Source organism: Acanthaster planci, linkage group LG13, assembly GCF_054643075.1.
Source record: "Acanthaster planci isolate LZ-2023a linkage group LG13, COTS_SCS, whole genome shotgun sequence".
Taxonomy (NCBI): Eukaryota; Metazoa; Echinodermata; class Asteroidea; order Valvatida; family Acanthasteridae; genus Acanthaster; species Acanthaster planci.
The window spans coordinates 3,227,766-3,249,647 of NC_141789.1; the positions used below are offsets into that span (position 1 = coordinate 3,227,766).

The 21,882-nt window shown below is 44.1% G+C and overlaps 1 protein-coding gene across 1 annotated transcript in view; it reads right to left on the minus strand.

The window, feature by feature from the left end:
• The window catches only part of plce1 (phospholipase C epsilon 1), a 141,613-nt gene that overhangs the window by 10,171 nt on the left and 109,560 nt on the right, over positions 1 to 21,882 (minus strand). The window contains 24 exon segments of the mRNA XM_022230979.2: positions 1,001 to 1,207; positions 1,625 to 1,750; positions 2,310 to 2,512; positions 3,054 to 3,312; positions 3,918 to 4,081; positions 5,149 to 5,273; positions 5,752 to 5,905; positions 6,026 to 6,163; positions 6,594 to 6,742; positions 7,226 to 7,379; positions 7,799 to 7,934; positions 8,432 to 8,590; positions 8,721 to 8,837; positions 9,480 to 9,587; positions 10,197 to 10,301; positions 10,457 to 10,579; positions 13,002 to 13,213; positions 13,920 to 14,069; positions 14,672 to 14,893; positions 15,307 to 15,532; positions 16,945 to 17,097; positions 17,754 to 18,468; positions 19,005 to 19,162; positions 21,323 to 21,578. Of these exon segments, the coding sequence (XP_022086671.2) occupies positions 1,001 to 1,207; positions 1,625 to 1,750; positions 2,310 to 2,512; positions 3,054 to 3,312; positions 3,918 to 4,081; positions 5,149 to 5,273; positions 5,752 to 5,905; positions 6,026 to 6,163; positions 6,594 to 6,742; positions 7,226 to 7,379; positions 7,799 to 7,934; positions 8,432 to 8,590; positions 8,721 to 8,837; positions 9,480 to 9,587; positions 10,197 to 10,301; positions 10,457 to 10,579; positions 13,002 to 13,213; positions 13,920 to 14,069; positions 14,672 to 14,893; positions 15,307 to 15,532; positions 16,945 to 17,097; positions 17,754 to 18,468; positions 19,005 to 19,162; positions 21,323 to 21,578 (4,519 nt within the window).

Here is a 21,882-nt window from a genome sequence, read left to right on the forward strand (position 1 = left end):
CAGTGGTGATAACCTCAGAGTTGTGCTATGAGCCCATTTGCATGAATTTTGTTGCAAAGGCAGGTCTTGCATAATTTGTTTGTAAGGCAGCATGGGTAAAAAAAGCCAGTCTAAGTAATCAGAAATAAAGGAGGGCACACTAAATATTGGACTGTTAACATTTCAAATCAAGGAAATGTAGTCAAACAGCTATTTAACCAAGATACTAATGTTACACATTGAAAATAAACATACATGTAAGTTGCCATGATTGATTGGTTAAGTGGTTAAGTTTGGTTTTTCTTCAGGTTTTCTTTAGGTTTGGTTTTTCTTCAGTGCCCACAGAAGAGAATTCTGTGGAATTTCCAGATGCCTGGTTCTTGATAAGCCTGAAATTCTGCAGTCAGCAAAGCCATGAAATTGGGCCCAAGGGCATGACCAACTGTGAAAACTGTTCCTGGTGAGTCGCATCACTGAGAGTGCTATATGGGCAGGTTTTTTCAATGGCGCGTTCTGTGAACATGGTTTTACATGCGGGAGGCAAGCACCACACAAATGTGAAGCCTGCTGCCACAGAGCACAGTATGGGTGACCAAACCTGTAGGGAACTGTAGAAAATGATGTAAGGTCCACCCACAAACCCTCAGTGAGGGAGCACCCACTCTGTGAATCAGAGCACTTTAAAGTCGAGCCAAATGTGCAAATAATCCAAGTTGGAATTTCAAATGAATGTGCACAAAATGTTCAACTGAATGTGCACAAAATGTCAACTGGACGAACACAAACTCTTCAATTACATGTGCACAAATGTTTGACTGACTGAGCACAAAGTTTGAACTAAACTGGCAGAAAAAATATCAATTGAATAAAACTTTTCACTGAATGTGCACAAAATCCATCTGTATATTAAGAGAGACAATTACATTTCTGCAAGCTGTAACTGGTAAGTGTCTACACATATGATGGCCTTTTAAGCAGCGGGATTTGGGCCCAAAACGGATGACTGACCAGATCAACTCACCTCTGTGATCTGCTTGAGGACAAAGCGGCCCTTTCCGGACCAGCCAGCCTGCACCTCGAGGACCCTCTCATCCATCTCCAGGGTGCGCTCCTCCAACCGGCTGTCCACCTTGGACTCCCCCGGGTACTCCTCCCAGTTCTCCTGCACGTCCTCAATCAAGGCGTACAGGCTGATCTCGTCCAGCTGCTTGTCCGCCCAACCTAGAGCCTTGAGATTAAAAACAACTCCACTGATTTGGGGAAATGTACTGGAATGCATACTGTCACTTTTCTGTCAATTTTTATTCTGTTTGTCATTCGGTGACATGAACAAGCACGGTGTGAGATTTATTTGACACACTTCAAAACTGCCAGTTACTGAGAAAAAATTTTCTTAACCCTGACAGTTCTCAATCCTCCAATTTCAATATGATGTTGCATACACCCTAGGGGGCTCTCAGGAGCGGGGCTGGAGTTAAGTCCACAAAAAGTCCAGACACAACTTGTTTCACAAATCCAGTCAAAGTAAAAGGATGATCAGTGATATATGGGGAATGATTGTGTGAACTGGCTTAAGACTGGATGATTTCTGATGGACTAGACTTCAACCCTACTTAGGAGAGAATAGTGGCGTTGGAATTCTTACCTGGGCGATGATTTCATGGACTCTTGTGTCTGGTGTGGCTTTCAATGTTGTGCTCTGCTCAGTGAACACAATGCCATATACAACCACAGGCTGGGCCTCCCGCTTGACCTCCGACCCGTCAACAACCTGAATGAAATCCACAAATCAAAGCTTGAAATTCAAAGATATATTCTCCATATTAAACCAAGTGTCTCCAAAAGGTTGCTGAATCACAAAGTCAGGATTTTGCAGGTATCATCCAAATCAAACGATCAGACTTTGAAACTGGAATAATTGTTTTTTTAAGTTAACTCTTGTAAACAAAGGTTTTCCCACTCAATGATGTAAAATCATGTTAACTATGCTTTTGACCCCTGCTTTTTTTTGCACATCTTCACATGAAAGTCATTTCCGACCGAAAAAAATACAATGTCACAGAGTGAGGTGCAAAATATAAATACTCTGACCAGCATGCTGTGTCTGACTGGGCAGAAACTTTGCAGCTGTAGGAAGCACTGATGCGGTCAAGTTTCAGTAAAATCTATCATTGCATCACCGAGATCAAGGGCTAACTGACCCCTGATGAGAGATGGCTCTCTAAACCTGGCACTTTGGAGGTGAAATACAATTTGTCATTTCCCATTTTGGTTCTTCCTGTGTTTGAGATGGAAGGATATATATGCCCATTTCTTCTGGACTGCCTCACCTCGATGAACTCCATCCTGGAGCTGCGCTCTCGGCCGATGTGGTAGTAGACCATGTTGGACAGCATCTCTCGTTTCTGCTGGGCCTCCAAGACCTGGGTCTTGTCCGAGATGTCCTTCATGTCCTCCAGGCGGGTGAAGACGAACAGGGTGGCCAGCTCTTGGGGAACGTTCTGGGGTGAGCGGAGCCGGACATGCCGAAAACCTGAAATACAGTGACCAGACTTAGACGCTGTGACCGAGATGGCTACATGCTCATGAGCAGGTGGTGTGCACATTTGAAATACCTTTTTGACTGATGGGGTGCTGACACTTGCAACAATGCATGTGTTTTTATCATGTTTTGTACAAACAAGTCATTGCATCACCGAGATCAAGGGCTAATTGACCCATGATGAGAGATGGCTCTCTAAACCTGGCACTTTGGACTTAGAAGCTGTGACCGAGATGGCTACATGCTCATGAGCAGGTGGTGTGCACATTTTTGTCATGTTTTGTACAAACAAGTGTAAAAAACCTTAAATAGTAGTACCAATAGATTCAGAGTTTGGCAAACTAGAAGGCTCACTGTAAACAAGTGCGGCAGGTATGGACACTTGTTCCACAAAAATGGCAGGAGTCTTAGAGCTAACACATCTGCGTTACAAGCCCCACATGCAACAATTACAGACTACTCCAGTGACCAGAATTGGATGTAACATTTCTGCATTAATAGCTAACAACAGTTGACCTGGGCGACTGCTGACCTGTCCTGAGGCACCTGAGGGGAATCTGCCGCTGGACCATGACGTTTCCACCACTGTCCACCACGGCCAGCCGCAGGAAGGCATTTGCATCGTAGCTGATCTGGAAGGTGAAGGTCTCGTCCCAGATGGGGTTGACGGCATTGCGGGGTGAAGGCTTGGTCTTCCATTTGGCGCAGTCGGCCGGGATGCCAATGGTCTCAACCTCAACGCTGTACGAGGCGTTGGGGCTGGAGGTGGAGAGGAACTGGCCCGACACAATCTGTGGACACGAGGAGGGGAGAAACGAGTGATCAACCTGGTCCTTGACCTTAGAAAAGTTTAATTTTAGGGGGCAATTTCCTCAAAGTAAATCTGATGTGGAAAAAATACTGTATCCGGATTCCACTTACTGGGTTGTGTACAAAGTCCATGCTGAGTTGACAACATTTGATAAAGTTTTTCTAAAAACCAGATAGATTCCTCAGTCTCAGATTCATGTCTCCTAGAATTACAAGGGGAACCAGCAGTCTTAACCACTGATGTTGCCAACATGCTGTACCTACTTTTTATGAAAGACTATGGACCTCTCCAACGCCAACAACTTCGGCACTATGAAAGAACACCAATTTCTCAGAAAACAGATCAAGAACAATTTTGATATGAGGTGTGGGTCTATTTATTTTCTTTACTGTTGCCAAATTGTAACTCATGGAATCAAATACATATAAAGACAGATCAAACATCAAAATGGCTGTTCAAATTGTACAACTTTAGCCAAAATTGTTATTGTTAAGAGTCAGTTCAAGGTGTTCAAGGTGGAACCACGACTGTCATCTTTAGTGCCTACTCCATGTTTTTTTCTGAGGGAGGGACTGTCTGACTCACAGAAATGGTCAACTCTTTGGCCTGGAGCCCCTCGAAGACCTTGTCGTAGGCGTTGAAGCGCTGGAAGAGAGGGTGTGTCTTGTCCCTGAGGTTGGCTGGCTTCAGGACGAAGCCCGAATTGCCTGACTGCTCAAACATGGCCTTGTTGGTTATCAGGTTGGTGTCTGAGCAGAAAAATGAAGCAAAAGGCTTATGTTGGTGAATTGATTGTTCATGGGTTTCCGTGACGATGACCAGTCAATTGAAAATCTTGGTCCTTTTTTGTCTGGTTACTGAATACAACTCAGCTGAAGACTCGTACAGAAAAAGCCTTCAGGACAGTTTTTTAACCATTTGTTAGAGTTTCTGTCAATCAATATTTGAGTACCACATAAAAATGGCATCTTACCACTTTACTTCAAATGAATTTTTTCCTGTTTCATTGACAACACTACGAGATATTGAAGAAAAAAATAAAAAGAAAGCAGACTTAACTATATGCTGCCAGGTTTAATTTGAAGTTGCATGACGTATTCCCAGGGGATTTTCAAGATTTCCGTTTTTAAAATTCTTAAAAAATTATAACTTCATTTACTGGACATTTATACCCACATGAATGACTGTCTGGTGGCTACTCTAATTTGACAGACATCTATTGATGCCTGAGTATTTCAGCCAGGCCTGCCGCCTGGTAAAGAGAGCCCCAATTGTGCTGTGTTACATAATTTTCTTTTGTTCCCGAAACTGGCCCAGTGTGCTACTGCCGTCTTTTCAAATGCAGCCAGATGAGTGTGCAGCGGTATTGTATTGCTCATCCCTGGCGTGCCCTTGCCTCCAGTGGTAATCCGTTTGTGCTGAAAGCCACACACAGTGGTATAAATCATTCAACAAAATGACGGATTTCCTCTCCTTTTGACAACTGAAAAAATGTTGGCAATTCCCAGCTGCCCGTTTTTTGCTCTGAGTACAGTCTTTTGTTACAAAGCCAAGCTCCTTCGTCCAATTTGGGGCACCCCGGCCATGCGTACAAACCTAAGGTACCTGGTACCGGGCACCCTGGCACGAAGTGGTTAATAAGAGAAACTGACGAGACAGAGCCAATAAATTCCCACACGGTTGTAACAACACACCTTCACATAAAGCTATGGTTATTACAGTTCATTCTTGGTAAAACAGAAGTCAAAACATCTCTGTGAAGGAAGAAAGGGCTGTCTCCTCCTCATAAACTTCTCCAGCCAATTTGTCCACTCACCTTCCGTTTGGTAGTTGAGAGCTACCATCTGGATACCAAAGGCCCAGTAGATGATGGGACTGTAGTTGGATGAGTCTATCCTCATGCCCGCTGGGTAGGTACGCATCAACTGGTACTCGGTATGCGTGAACCGTGCTAAAGAATACTTCCAATTAAACCATGGGCAAATATTGTGTGATAGCAGAACTTTGATTCACGGACACAGACTTGAAAATTATAGGTTTTTCCACAAATCTTAGCTACATCTGTAGTTTTGTCAGAATTTTGTATCCCGTAGTTTGGGAGTTTTCAAGTCAATAAAGAGCAAATGAACTGCAGGTTACCAACTCACAGATGGAAGTATTTCTTTCAGTTCAGACATATCAACTAATTCAGTGACAGGAACTACATGTAGAAGTGTTTACTGCGGTTGTATCTTGTTCATTGGCAGGTGGAAGCACCTGTGAAATACCTCTCTGGCCAATGGAAACAATGACTTAATTGGCATCTTCTCAGATTAATCTACAGGACTACAAAGGGTTTCAATTTCAGAGACAAAGCTTGAGACAATGCCAGAGAGTTGACACTGAGTTTGGAAAATCCCTATTTTGCTTCAAAGGATATTTGATAAATTGGGCCGGGAACTTGCGGAACATTCTCTTCAGGTTGGTCTCATTCACCGACGAGCAGTGGTAGCACTTGGGCGTCTGCGTCAGACTGGAGATCTGCTCCGAGGGCAGGCTGTCCGGCACGCCTCGATCCATGTCCAAAGAATCACCTGACCAAAAAGAGGAACGAAACACAATTTTTGAATCAGCTTTGTACTGAAATCTGTCACATGAATCCAGTCAAGGTCCTCTTGAGGTTTTGCCAGCGTGTTTCTCATCTCCAGGCTTACCTCGACTCAAGCTGATTTCCTTGGTGGAAAGGGCTGGGCTACCTGGTATAGAGGCATTGGAGGATGTGCTTCCTTTCCGCTCCTTATCTCGGTTTTTACCCGTCTTGTCCTTACTGGAGCTTGACTGCTCTGCAAAACCTGGCAAATGCACAAAAAAAAATTTCACTGAAAATTCAAAAACTGAGTTTCAACAGAGTGAGGTCCACACGAGCAACTTGTGTAAAAGTGCATGCAAGTTTACACGATCCTACGTGCCAGCCAATCAGAACTGACTTCAGAAACCCTGATTTTGGTGGAAAACAATGCCAAGGCTGTTGATTGGTTGACAGCTGTCAGTTGACTGTACTGCAATACGACATAGCAAGCTGCGTAAAGCAGCTGTCTCAGGAATATTCTGAGGCTGTGATTGAAATTACTTGTCAGGGGCTTGAAATTACCCCAAGGTCTATGGCAGCCAGTTCCTATAGAGTAGTGTGTCATTTCAAGCGGCAGCCAACTGATTCGCATGGGGCTAACATGAACATGTATATTTTTGTCTGTCATACAGACGATGTGATACTGCGCTCACCAGGGAACTTGACGGCCTGCGTATAGATGACAAGGTTGGAGAGCTGTGCGGCAATCTGGTGCCCTTCCTTCTTCTTCTTGTGTTTGGCTTGGACCATCTTGTGCATGTCTTCCCCGCCTCCGATGGGCGTCGTTATGCCTGTTTTGCTCCTGTTGACAAACCAACCAAAAGACAATCGCAATGAGTCGTTATTATCAATTTTGGAATAAAAGAGAAGCTGTACTGGCAAAGCAAAAAAAAAAAAATTCAAAGCTGATTCTCCGTAAAGTGCTAAGCTATTACACAGGACCCGATCTAATAGTCAAAGCTGCTTCTACTTTAATTGCTAAGCTATTACACAGGACCCAATCTAATAGTCAAACCTGTTTCTACTTAGAGTGCTAAACTATTACACAGGACTCAATCTAATAGTTAAAGCTGTCTCTAATTAGAGTGCTAAGCTATCTGACAAAATAATATGACAAACTCAGTGGAAATCAGCTACCTAAGAACAACATAATGACCTTGTCCGAGTTCACAAACTGATCAAAAAGAGCATGACGTGGGTTTTTATTTGGTATGCCACAGAGGCTTGGCACTGAGAAAAGAATATTTGAAGCATGTGCCTCTTTCAGAGATAATACGTGACTCACTTCTGTGAGGTATAAGTCTTAGCGTTGGCAGTGTTATTGTTGTTGACTGAGATGGACTTGGAAGGATCGTCGGAAAGCTCTGATATATCGGTTGCCGTTGATTCCATTCTGGATAGTGTGCCAGTCTTGCTCTCTGGCACCTCACTGCTGGTTTCTGCAAGATTGGAATAAAACAGAGTCATTTCTGACAGCTCCAGATGCACCAAATTTATGATTTATCCCACTAACAGAAAAAAAATCTGTGTTGGAACGTAATTGAAAATGAAGATCAAATGGATTATGAGATGTGGTACTTTTTGATGGTGGTTCAGCGGGATATGTATGTCACCAAGTTTAGTTGATTTGACCAATTTTGCCCACAATGTACAAGTACATTCAACTCATATTTCTATACTGTGAATTAGTTTACACTTTCCCTGGTATCTGCAAAACATTTGTAACATTTCAACTAAAACATAATGAATTGATTTGAACCGGTAACCTCAGGAATGAATAAACATGCTCATCAAACTTGCCTTGTTCTTTCTCTTCGTCCCCCCTCTTAAAAACTTGATGATCTTGTGAACCACTGACCTTCTATTGGCAGGACGTCTTCATAGGCATCCTCAAACTCATCGTCCTCCTCCTCTGAAATGTCCCCCATGGAGGCAGTGGCTGCAGCAAGCTCCGCCCCCAACTGGCTCTTCTGCTCTCCGACCATCTGCATCATCTACTAATGCAAAAAGCAAAAACTCGTCTAAGCTTTATACTGCATTGGATTTTAAAATGGTTACTCTTGCAAAGACTTTGGTAAGAAATAAAGATTTCTAGGTATGTCTACAGTCTTTATACAACCACCACCCTGAGTTGAGATCTTCAAAAGTTTGAGTATTTTCAATTGCTTCATTAAGAAAAGTTTCAAAATGATTGTGGAAGCAAAGACCTGGGCCCATCAAGCCTGAGATGAACCAGCAGGAAGAGACAAAGCCTTGATTCAAAAAGTGGTACCAAATTGTTACCCCTTAGCTGGTAGGCTATCCAGCGATGAGATTGACGAAAGATAAAAATAACTGAAAAACGGTTGAAAAAAGACATAAAGAAGCTGAAATGTGAAAATCTCTGATACTTTTGTACACAGCCATTGAGGAAAACCAGCTGAAATCCAAAACAAAAAAGCTGAAATCAGCTGAAAAGCTGACAAATCTCACGCCTGGCCATCATACCTACCCTGTGTTTGAGAAGCTCCGGCGGTAGCTGGTTAGCTTTGATCTTTTTGTTTTTCACCAGGATCTTCCCTCGGAGGTCCTCGGGGCTGGGCAGGTGGGGGTCATCGCTGAAGTCCGACTCGCACATGAATTTCGTCACCAGCTTATCACCAAAGACATCCTTGATAAACAGACAATACGACCGAGGTCATTCACAGAGTCTTGCGGCCTGCAAAACGGGGTCACCTCAAGAAGCAGGTCTAAGGTCTTTGCAGCTACTGTCCGATGTTTCAATGCTCTCCCAGACTTACCAGAAAGATCTGTGCCATCCTTGCTTGCTGGGGCAGGGAGCAGTGGTTCTCGATAGATAGAATGATGGGATAGTCCGAAGTCACAAACGCTGCCCTGTTGATGGCTTCGACTACATCCTGCAACAGCAAGACAACACACCACAATCAAAACATTGTCAATAAAATCGTCCATTTTGCCAGCAGATAATAGACTTCTCATCTGAATTCTACGACCTACGACCTAATACTTTTACCAATTTTATGATTTCATTGTGTCTAACTCTAAACCTGGCAGACAGAAGTAAAAAAATCACATCTTCCAAGTAACTAACAGTCTCCTTCATGCAAAACGTTACATAAACACATCAGATGAATTCTAAAGATCAGCTTGTTGAGAACAAAGGCATTTTGTTACATATCAACAAAATTCCAAAGGGTTGGCTCAGGGTGCACACAGCACCTTGAATTGGGAATAATGCAGATGTCCATGTAAATACCTGGAGACAAGTACAAGTCACTATGTAGAAAGAACTCACCAAGGTGACATTTGACCCTAGGGAGGTTATCTCACTTTGACACCTAAATTTGTGAACTTCCTATGTGCAGGAAACAATTACTGAGGAAAAAAGCATGCTCAGCAGGACTCGGCAAAGGAATCTTGTCACCAGTGCATACTGTATGGCAGTACCCTAATTTCGCTGAGCGTAATTGAATTGGCTGTTGAGCAGCTCCAGGAACACTGCTGTTGATGCTGGAGGTGGGGCCTTGTATTTTACTAACCTTGAAGCTGATCTTGGAAGTCAGCGTGTGGCCGTGGTATATCATCGGGATGCCGTCGTCACCGTCCCAGCAATCCAACTCCACGCACCGACAGCCAGTCAACAGGATCTAGAGGCACAGGTCAAATGAGTGTGTTAAGTATTCACATCATAGCAAACATGGGGGGACAGCAGCTCTGTGTTTAGGAAATGTAGATATTAAAGTAGTATTGACCATGGAGTGAGTCCTGAATAATGTGGGTGAAACCCGAACCTGAAGTCATGAAAGTAGAGTTTGATCAAAGTCACAGCTGACCCAACTCCCTGACCCTCAATCAGTCGGGAAATTTGGGAGGGGGGGTGGAGTTTGTTTTTGTGGGAAAATACCCAACAACGTGATCGCTTATTTGTGATGCTGTAGGAATTACCATTTTGAATTTGTTTTAATTTCTGAACATGTTTTTTTGAGGATGTTCTGATGCATCAAATTAGCTTCAGAAGTTGCATTTAAGTATGAACCGGTCTCAATGGTGGTTTGAGGTCCGTAATGGAGATGGGAAATGTTTCAGAATAACAAAAGGACTTCAAAGTCACGACCAACAAAAGTATGAACTGACCTTAATGGTTAATCCCCTGAAGAGTTTTTGAAAAAAATATGCTAAACTTGGAAGATGAAGAACTGTCAGGGCTTAGCCTGGTTTGAAGCCAATGACAGAGCTGGGGAGGGGACGTGTCTCACCTGTGCATAGATCTCGACAGAGGACTCGCCTCGGAGCTGGTGCCCTGTTAGGTAAGTGTTGTGGGAGGAGTCAATGTAGTAATGACTCATTGGGTGGTTGTGCTCCTGTGAAAAACAAACTCAGATGTAAGTCTCGCTACTTGCATCGCAAAATATGCATGGAATATAAAGAAAAGTGACTCAACATTGGGTTTAGGGGAAGAGATTGGCAGGGGCAGTTGGAACTGGGACCGGATTGTCTCGGAGAGGGTTAAACCTACCTCTTGTTTGTAGGCACGCTCTTCGCTGTTGAAGGCATAGCTGTCCTTGTCCATCATGAAGCGGGCAAAGCCCTCAAAGGACAGGCACTGCTGGTCCCTGACGGAAGCCGTTGGCTCATGACGCTGGTTTCCAGACAAGAAAACAGACAAAGAAGTGTGCTGTGAGGATCCAAACTACAAAATTTTCCACAGCTTTGAGGCTTTATTTCAAGTTTTCTATGCGCACCTGACTGAATATAGCAGAAATGGAAAACAGTGAAGTGGGAAACTTAGTTGGAACAAGCTGACCTGCTGTTCCTTCTCCCATGAACAATATCCAACACAGTACATAAGTTTGATTAGAAATCAAAATCACGATAAATATGAACGCACTCGCAAAACATTCTGGGAATGCATCATCTTTTGAATGCTACATGAACCTTAAAGGTTACATCCAAATTCTTTGACTTGCCCTACAGTGACAGCATGTAACTACAAAAAGGAAGAGTTTTGCTTAGAAATAACAATTACGATAAGGTTACTGGCTGATATGTTGCTTCATTAAAACAGGTGCCCAACTTTGTGTAAATAACAGACATGTACAGCATGGGAAATTGAGCTCAACCCGCAGAATCACTTTCCATACGATGCATAGTGGACAATTCAGCAAATGCTGACAAAATTTCAGTTGGACATTAAAACATGGCACTACAGAATGTAGGCCACGATTTGCTACACAATCCCCAGTGTAGAAATGGACAATTCCTGACTCTGTCTTCGCACTGCAAAAGGTCCCTAACCATTTGAGCGACTGAGAATCAGTTACATGCACAGTGCAAACCCAAATCTGCCTTGCCCTTCTGAGAAGGAAGAAAATGCCCCCCCCCCCGGCTGTGAAACCGATGATGAAATAGTACCCTTGTGATGGCCACAGGTGAACAGACTTCAGATTTCAAGAGAAAAAGAACTACAGGACCAGTAGCCCAGGAAATTTACTTCATTAAAGAGAACTGACCTGGGTGAATTTCAGTGTGAGGCGTCATTACATTTACACTAATGAAGATATTAAAAAAACAGGAGAATGTCTTAAACATTCATCCAGAAAACAGAATTAAAGTTTGGTTTTAAATTACGAAATGGCACAATTCTTAGTAAATATATCCACTACAATCTGACCCCCCTCCCAAAACTGGTACGGTAGATGGATTTTGGTGGTCCAAAGTGGCCCTGTCCTTACCCATGCTTTTGGTAGCATTACAACTCACATGGCAGAGTAGAGCAGGGACCACTAGCATCATCAGTGCAGGGACAATGGACCACTTTTTCAAACGTAAACTCTCACAATTAATCTTAGTCCTACAAAATGTTCTAAAAGTACTGTTAAAACCACTCAAAGTTTGGCTCAGAGTGAAAATGAACGTTAGCCAGAGATTTCACATAGAACTGCTCGAGTGTTTAATGCAAGGACATATCTGAAAGATCCTGGTCAGTATGCTTAAACTCAACACTCTGAGACCGACGAATACCAGAGACCTTGCATTTCAGAACATGTCTCGCCTGATGGTCCTTAATAGAGCAGACTGCAATGCTCAGATGACACAATGAATATTAATGGAGTCTGAACTCGATCATCTGCTCAGATCAGCAACTGAATTTGTAATGATTATGCGGGTGCCGGGGTAGGCCCCGGGGGGGAGGGATGGCAAAGCCAGCTCTGGTTTACAGCCAGTCTATTTTACACCCCCCAGGTTGGCGTATAACGCGCCAACGCATTGGTGCCGGGCCGGGGCAATTTACCACCCTTAACTGAATTGCTGGCAGTCAGTGCAGGGGTGATGCGTTCTAATGGCGTGTAACTGGAGCTAAGTTGGCCAACACTCGACACTGATGGTGTGCAAATTGGCAAGCACAAAGCCCAAATAAACATCTAGTAATCCCTACAGTACTTCAAGGGGAAGGGAGGAGGGGCTGTGATAGAGGTGGGGGCAGGGGATCGGGGTGGGGCAGTTGGCATAGGTACATGTAGGGGAATGAGAGAGGGAATCAGAGGCTACTGGTTTATTGCACACACCCAGGGATAAGCAAGCTGAAAAATGTCCAAACTGGAACTCTCAAGCACAGTCACAATGAACATTACTTTTTTCTCTTCCTTTACACCTGTCAAAAGAAATTCAATGAAATCCCCATTTTTACGCATTTGTTGCACACTTCTTCATCTTGTCTCCAATTTCTCTTTCCATCTTTATGGGAAGGGTACTTAAATCTTCCTGTAACTTAAAGGCTACAATTTTGGTCTTAAACACAAACAAGGAACAGCAGTTGACAAGAGCTGTTTGGAGGTCTAGCCATGTTAGACATGCACCCGTGGACACATCTTCTCAGACATAACCTGGAAAATAACCCCTAGATACACCCCCCTCCCGGACACGCCCACTTCAACACACCTTGCACACACCTTTGAACTCTTCATATGACACACTGCTTCACACAAGCCCCTCTGACATGCCCCATCCGGGACATGCCCAAGACTCATCCTCCTTCTGACACACCCATCCCATCCACCAACCTGGATGATCCTCAAGACGGCCTCTTCCTCCAGCTCCTCCTCCTGCTCCCGGCTCAGGAACTGCCTCAACTCCTCCACGCCCATCACGTGGGTGGTGACTGTCTGGACGCCCGTGCTGTTGGCCTGGACGCTGGACGCCGCGATGGCGTCGGCCACGCGGCGGTTGCTGTCAGTCAGGGGCTCTACGAACATGTTCCTGCTCAAGCTGAACACTGTGTACACAAGAGGGAGAAAGAAGAGACAAAGTCAAAACTCTGAAATGGTGAGATACTGATACTGGGAGATATTTGATGACTACATGATCCTGGGCAACGTGACCAAATACTATCACACAACTTCCTATTATAATATATGTCATTCAACTTAACAAAATGAGTCCTAAGTGCTCAGCGCCACTTTCCAGTTACTGGTACAGGCCTTTACAATGAATCTTGCACAATGTAAATCAACGGGAACCATCCACATTTTTCACCAGCATAATGTCCATTTTCATCAGCATGCTGAACTCAGTGATAAATCAAAACAAGGAGCTCAGTTTGCCCTTCCAAATGCCAAAAAATCCAAACTGCTGAAACTGCAGCCTTAAGACTCATTTTGTGAGATCCAATTACATGCATTTACGACCCTGACATGTGAGGTCGATGAAGGCTGCTCAGAAAAAAATGCCCACTGCACCACCATGATTTTGTTCATTTTTTGTCAGATCAACATATTAAACAAAGGTCTTCTCAGTCTGGAGGCTTTTGGTACCGAGAAACCAAAGTTGAATTGAAGCCAAGATTCGGGAAAACCTTTAAGAATTAGCAATTAGGGCTACGGCTGTGTCTACCCTCAGAGTGCGTCCGTACATTTGCAACCAGCAAAGACCCAGACCTAGCCAAAGACAAAAGATTTGGGTCTTTCATATAGGATACTTACTGGTTCCTGGCATATACTCTGTTTCAGAGTCCTCCGTCTTGGCCAGTAGCGGGTCCTTGTTGGAGGAGTAAGGTTTGGAATAGGAGTCAAATATGTCCTTGAGGTCCTTCCGACAGCGCAGGCTGAAAGACTTGAACAGCTCCACAAACTCTGTAGGAAAAAGAGAATGAAAAACACACAAAAATTGTATCATTCACACATGCTAAAACAAACTAATGTATGCACATTTGTCTTTTTTGTCATCTATGAGGACACTGAGTTAAACTTGATAATCTACGACTGTAAGTTATCAATATAAAGCCCACCATAAAGTAAAAGTGGCTGGGTTGTTCTGTTCAGTGCGGTACCCATTAAGATCAAACAAAACGAGGTGATGGAATTTGGTGAAATTAAAAGGCTGGGCTCATTAAAAAAAAAGGTGACTATTAATTTCAAAACATACTTCATGATTCATGAGAATGGAGACAGCAGCAATTTGACACAGAAACTTTACTTCGTAAATTTAATGAGACAGAAATATGTTCCACGTTTGCCAATTCCTTGTAAAATTATTCGCAGGTGATGTCTGAAATTCACAGCAAACAGGGTTCTCTGAAATGAATGATGGGCCAGGTCACAGGGTGATGCAAGATGCACGCATTGCACGATATATATTGGCTGGTAGCCTATTTTTGCTAGGCAAAATACTTTGTGTGATTAGTGGCTCACAGGATTGACCCTAATTCCTGGCATATCAATGGTCAGGGGCTTACCGGCAAAAGTAAGCTGTGAGTTCATAGTCAGTAGGCCCTGGGTTCCTGTGGAGGAGGTACTGGGTGACTTCCGGCGGGCGTAGTAAGACAAGGGGATGTCATGGCCCAGCTCGCTGTAGCTGGAATCAGTCCGGCTGTGGCCTGAGTCCGTCCGACTACGGGTGGAGTTCGTCCGGCTGTGGTCCGTGACGATTGAGGCAGAAACTGACGTCGCATCATAATCTGCACGACAAGCAGTGGGGAAAGAATTAGAGAAAGCTGGCGTATGTGTAATTTCATCATTTCCTTCACGGGAAAGGTTTCAAATTTTGAGAAAATGGCCTTTGAATCTGGAAGAGGTAATCATTAAATAAGTGGTCCTTATCAATTCACACCTCTTAATACAGATATTGGGAAGAAAGTAAAAACCATTTCTGAAATTAGATCAAAGTTAGCTCTATAACGTCTAAAAACATAAAGATGAATATTTCCACCAAGGGAAGAGTCTTTGCAGATTGCACTGGATATGTGTATGTGCAACTTCTGTTGCCTTGAATTATTTCAGTGCGCGAACTCAGTATCTTGCTCCAGAAGCCGAATTCCGTTTCTAACTTTGTGTCCAATTTCCTGTCAAAGTGTCCCCCCCCCAGTTATACCTTTCCCATCTGGGGCTGACTCATTGGGCTCCGAGATGCCGCTGTCGTCGTTGGCAGTCCTTGACCCGTCCGGCATGTCCACGCTGGAGGAGGGCGAGTCGTCCATGTCGACAGAGCCGTGGAAGGCGTCACTGGCCATGGTGCGTGTCTGCACCTTCCGCATGGCCTTCTTCTTGAAGCTCTGTGCCTTGCGGCTCCGATTCCGGAGCTTGCCATCCTCGGAGCCCTGAGAAATCAAGGAGCAAAAAAATAACCCTCCATTAAAACAGCTCTTACCGGGTAGCACCAACTTACCCGTCAGTTGAGGCTTCATTTTTGGTAGTGAATTCAACCAATGCCTCTTTTCCATTTGCAGAAGAGTGTGCCTTAAAACTCATGCTTTAAAAGGTTTTTCTTTGCAAAGTGTCATCCCACCGGAGTTTTTTAGTGAGAGAAAATAAGGAAATAAAATAATGCACTATTTCATCACTTATGGCAGTGTCTCCCCGAAGTAGAATTGTGGAAAAAATACCATTACCTTTAATATCAATTGACGGTTATACATGTGTACCTTTAGCAACATTTGTTTGCATGATAGGGTGGACAACAAGAGACAGAATACTTGGGATCCTCTCAAAGAAAGAATGCTTAGAGAGCATGTCATCTCATAATTTGGAGCAGTCTTGACACTCCATTCAGAATGCTGTGTTCTCATTCCAGAGTGAGTGGAGTGGCCATTCTGCTGAGAGCAGTGCTCCTGATGGAACATATACTCAGCACGGTCTATGCATAGAGCTCCCAAATCTCACTGACAAGTGAACATTCTGAAGGAATGCTAGTGTTCCAGAGGGAACGGGTCCAACGGAATGCAATTCCCGACCTCTAAGATGATCCCTTACTCAGTCATCCACAATTGGCTTGATTTCGTGATTTTTCATGGTCTACCTTGAATAAACCGGTAATGAAAAAACCTAATTTCCAGAAAGGAGGGTTGTTTGATCTACGACAACAACATCTGGGGAGAGGAAAAGCTGGGAATTGATTCCAGATATGTGGTCATGTCTAACATTTGGCATATAAAATTCTGCATCATATGTACAGTTTTCGATGAAACATACTTGGAGACTGCGAACTCAAAAACCCCTCAGAGCACTGGCTAACTTTTCCGATTTAAACATTCTTGCTGCCAGACCGATAAAGAAGTGGGCAATTTCTCCCAGCGTAAGGCACAACCTGGATATGTTGAAATATTTACTTGGATAAGTGGGGGCTGCTGACAATTTCAAGTGAAATAATGTGGTTGATTGCCATCAAGTCCTACAGGTCAAACCCTGCATGATATTCGTGCAGACACCGTGATTACAGAAATATTTGCTGGATGTTGAAATTACTGCCTTTTTTGAATGAACTCATGGAGATGTCATCAAATAAACCATGTGGACATCTGATTTATTTTTAACTGATATTTTGCGGAATGAAGATATTGATCAGAACTCCAATCTACAACCTCCTGACAGCTTGTTTGGTTTAGTGCCGGCTCAACTACCACTTGGTCGATGTCTTTGCTCAACCTCAAACTGAGGAATGGAATTACACAAAAATTTAAAAATCAAGATGAGATAAATAGAGCTGTTGGCAACGACTTGCTCATATCCTGACCTTCTGCGAGACCAGCGATTTTTGCTTGATGGCAATCTTCTTAGTCGGGGCGCTGAACCCGGCCGGCAGCTTGTTCAGCGTGGAACTGGAGTCAGAGTTTTGGTTCCGGTCACTGGGCAGTTTCTTCATGGCCAGATTTTTACCGCCAAAAATCTGAAGAACAAATGACAACAGAAGGGCAGTGTGATGTTGTGTCTGTGAGCAAGGCATTTTAACATACTTAATCCAACCCAATGCTACAACAAAGCATTTTAACAATTGTTGGGGTAAAATGAAACGACAAATTAAAATCCTGGCTACACTATCTGCTCAAAAAAAACCCTTCAGACTGTCCTAAAGCAGGCTCAATTACTCTACTCAACTAGATGACACGTTCAGTCCAGACAAGGCAATTGGTCGGTGTAAGGATTCTTCCTGTGATTAAATAACACCAGGCTATATTTGGTTTTGACAGCAATCTCATTCATTTTGGGCAAAACTTTTCTTTTTGTCCTCGAAGGTTTCCAGTATATTTCCAACACCACAGAGCTTACCAAATTTATGTGCTCAGCAAAAATTCAGGTAGCAATCGGTCAAAAAGTAATGCACAGTGCATAGCTTTTCAGCTGATGATCTCTTCCTGCTTCATATTCTGCTTCACTTAGTACATATTTGCAAGTTAAGAAACTGGTTCCGAGGTGCAACTGGGTCCATATCCAAATAACTAGTAAGTCTGTGCCAAATCTAAGCACTTTTCCTGATGAATCAAGGAATAGGAGACTAAAGTCCTTCTGTTATTTCCACTGAGGGATTCTATTTGCAATACTCACTTTCATAGCTTCTAGTGGAGTTGGTCCGATGCACTTCCCGTCTTCGTAGAACAAGTTGAGATATTCTCGCTGTAGCCAGAGGATCCTGCGGTCAGCGGTGTACAAGCGGTAATGTCTAATGGCCCGGATCAGGGCCTGGAGACCGTATGCCCAGAGCAGGACTGTCCGGTTGGGTGCCACAAAATGCAAGAGCCTGTTGTCAGCAATGCTGCCGCCGTACAGGACGGCAAAAGAGTTCTCAGCCTGGCTGAGCCCTGGCAGGTTGTGCCTCTTGGCAATGGGCGCCAAGTCCACCTCCTGGTCGCCCAGGAAGACATCCTTTGCACTCATCAGGTCAAGGTAGCCCTCCTCCAGTCCGCTGGCTATCGTGGTGCTAGAGCTGTACTTGCCACCCAGCACCGCCTCCAGCGAGCTCTCCGAGTCCTCTCCCCCACCCATAGGGCAGGTCCGGGACCAGACCAGCAGGCTGTTGCTGGGGTCCAGCCGCAGCGTGCAAAGGGCAGACTTGCCCTCGTCATCCCAGTGGACCAGGGTGGTGCCGTGGTGCATGCACTGCAGCCGGTGCAGGTCTCGCTCCAGCAGGTGGTGGGGAATGATCTGGATGTGGTGGGGGTTGGACACTGGGTGGATCGGCTCATACGGGTACTCCTGGTCATCACAGGTGATGTAGGACGTCTTGCCCATTGACTTGACATCATCATCATCTTTGCCTTCACTGTGAAACAGAAAAAAAAATAAGAGAGAATGTAGACTAACTCCTATGAGTTTACTTTTAATATCTGAGCTTTAACAAGATCTCCAATCATCTTCTATTTCTGGCGTTAATTGTGGTGCTACAACCATGACTGAGGAGTGAAGTTCATGTAACTTTGAAACTGCCCGAAATTGTTCAGCTGTTCTTTTCCATGCCAACCAAAAACTGTTCCTTTTCTCAGTGCCTGTCTGTCAGTCTCTTTGCCCGTCTGCCTGTGCTACCTGTTGCCTTCTTTGTCCACACTGCCATTCCTCTAAGCTGTCTGGATTTCTCAGTGTCAGACTGTCTGTTAATTGTTCTATCTGCCTATCTGTTTCTACCAGTTTCTGTCTTTCTCAATGCTGCTGCTGCTCCTCTCGGCTGTCTTGAAGACTTTCTCAGTGACTGTATCTGTTAGACCATCGGTCTGTTTTCACCACTTGTGAACTCCTCAATCATTTTGATGTCCCTGTTAGTGTCAGTCAGTCTACTTGTTTGCCTATCTGTTTGAGTTTTACCTGTCACTGTCCTTCTCCATGCTGATATTCCTCTCTGCAGCCTGTCGGCACAGCCTGATATCAGTCAGCACCCAGTGCGCCCTCATCATTTTCTCCGTGTTGAGCAGCCCCCCAGTGTATTCTGCCGTGGTGTCCTTTAACGTTCCATTTTCACCGTCCTAGACAGTCAAACATATGAACCAGCAAACAGTCCTTTTAAAAACAGCCAGCTTGGGGCGGAGATGGTGAGATTTCCTGCATAGTTTCTCTGGTATCACTGAAGCACATTCGTTGAAACTGTACAAGGTTTTCCATTGATGTACATGTACGCAGTGCCGATTTACACACCACATTGACAAGTCGTATTAGGTATACATATACCAATCTTGCAAAATGTCCAACTGCAGAAGGCTGAGTTGAGGTACATGTATATGCGCAGAGCAACTTTTGTCATCGACAGTTAACAGTGAAAAATGATCATGCATGGACAGATGCTGTTACCCGGATCTCAATAACAGTGCTGTGTCGCTTCTAACAGTGTTTGGCATTTTGCCAGCCAATTTCCTGCTCAGTGAGCCGGCCACGTACAGCCGGGCAAGTGGGCTTATGTTAAAGAAACCCAATGTGTCTGTTTGCGGAAAAGGAGACATGTGGAGATATTTCAGGAAGGAATTAGCCAATTTGGTGTGTCAATGGGGCAAGATATTGGGGAAGAAAAATATTTGACGTCACGCCGGTATGATTATGATTGGTTGATGTGGGTTGGTACAGTACATGTATATGGCTGTCCTGATAAGGTTGATGGCAAACAATGGTAATGATTATCCCAAATGACCTATGACCATCACTACTGTGCATGCGCTGTTGGTACCTGTACAACAAACTGATCATTTAGCAACAAATTTGAACAACTTCTATCGTAAGAAGAAAAAAGTTCACAATTACTCTTAATAACAAATGAGCATGCATTTACCAACAGGAAGGTCTTAGACAAAAATTTTGAATGAAAACGTATGTATGAATAGCATTTTTCTCTACAGATTAACAAAATTCCACTTCTCTTGAGTTTTCCTAGACCGCTACAAGCCCTAGACAGTGCTCGATCTTGGCGTAATTTCAAGAAGATTTGAAAGGCGGCCCATCACAAGTCAATCCCAAGCCAAATCAAAGAGTAATAAGAAAAAGCCTTGACCACGGTTCGTTTCAGTTGCTTAATTTGCCCATAAATAGATTCGTAGACTGGATCGTTCTGCCAGCTGCCAGCAGAAGGGCAGTTTATCTATTCTGACGTTTCCAGAAAAATCACCTGTACTGCATCCTGTTTTCCCATCTCAATTCTTGCGTCACAGGCAGATGCACGGACAGGGTTTGCGTACCCACCGCTAAACAGTACGTCTTTCTAAGCCTCTTGAGTTCAAATCCACGTACTGAAGGGATAGCACCTTATAAGACTAACTAAAGCTGAAGGGAGGTGTAAGCTTCCGTTGCTATGGCTACTTCTTTACAGGCAATGGAATTACTACTGGTAACCGTTGATTAGATACCAGTACTTTTGTAGCATACACATATTGCTCAATGCATTTATCAACGATTTTCGACATACCCACTCTGCCTTTATGATCTACATGTACATGTATTGCCACTGTTCTGATTTTGCATTTTTAATCCATTTTGTCACCCAACTGCCATCAATGTCCAGAGTTTGCTTTCAAAATCTCTTGTATTCTGCAACCACTCCCCCCACCCGCTTTGGTACTGGTCATAGGGCTTTAAAATTAGATCAAATGAAATGCTTGCAAACCACAACCAGTGTCAGCAAGGACAATTAACCTGCTTGACCTAAGTTCACCCCAAAGTCTTTCTGGCAGGCCCCAGACAACTTGTATTTGGTTGCTTATAAATGCCTGAGACTTCATCCATTCCTACTGGCCAAAAGCATGCCACATGGCCATTTTTTAACCGATGATAAAGCCACCAACTGCTTTTAAACACTTTCCTGGTTTTATGTGAAACAAATTCTACCGTTACATGTACATCTCATACATGCACATGTACGTGCCAATCACTATTGCTGCATGGGCATATACTGGGGTAGAATACAACCAACGGAGTGGTATTCCGTCCGTCAAAGTTTCTCTCAGGACCACTCCAGCAGCAATCTGCCCCACATGGTGAAATACATGTGTTTGCCCCATGTGCCACTTTCCACATAGGGATTTTTAGTACGGGCGATGCTCATACCATAAAGATGGCTCAATGGGTGTTGTACAAAAATCGATGACAAAGATTGTCAGACAAATATGATTTTTCTTTTCACTTTGATTAATTGCAACTCTTACTTTGTCAGTGGATTCTGGAACCATCACCACGGGTGAGTTCTCATCGTAAATGCTCTGCAGCTCGCGCAGGAAGGCGCCGAAGTACGGCACCACCTTGCAGCCGGGGATGCAGATGGCCCGGTCCACGGCCTCCCGGTACTCGGCGCTGTTGCTGCTGATGGACTCGTAGAGCGCCATCATGGCCTCCACGTCGGCCTCATCCGAGTCCTGAAAGAGCGGCCGCACCAGCATGGACCTGGAGCAATCAAAAAAGTTCCTGGGAAATGGAACGGGGGGGTGCAGCAGGGATGCACACGCGTACGCCAAGGCGAAAGGGTCGGGTGAACAAAAAAAACAAGGGTTGGCATGAGCATGTGTTAGCCTAGGCATGGAGATGCTGTCATTGTGAATATGTTTGGTAGGTTTGTATGTATACATGTATGTCACAAATACAAGCACAAATTCATATTACTTAAGCTTGAGCCTCTACAAGAGCAGTTTGCAGTACTGCATGCCACGAAATGAATAGGTTATCAGTCCTTCTTTTTGAACAGCGCCATATGGGAAAACAGTCAGTATCC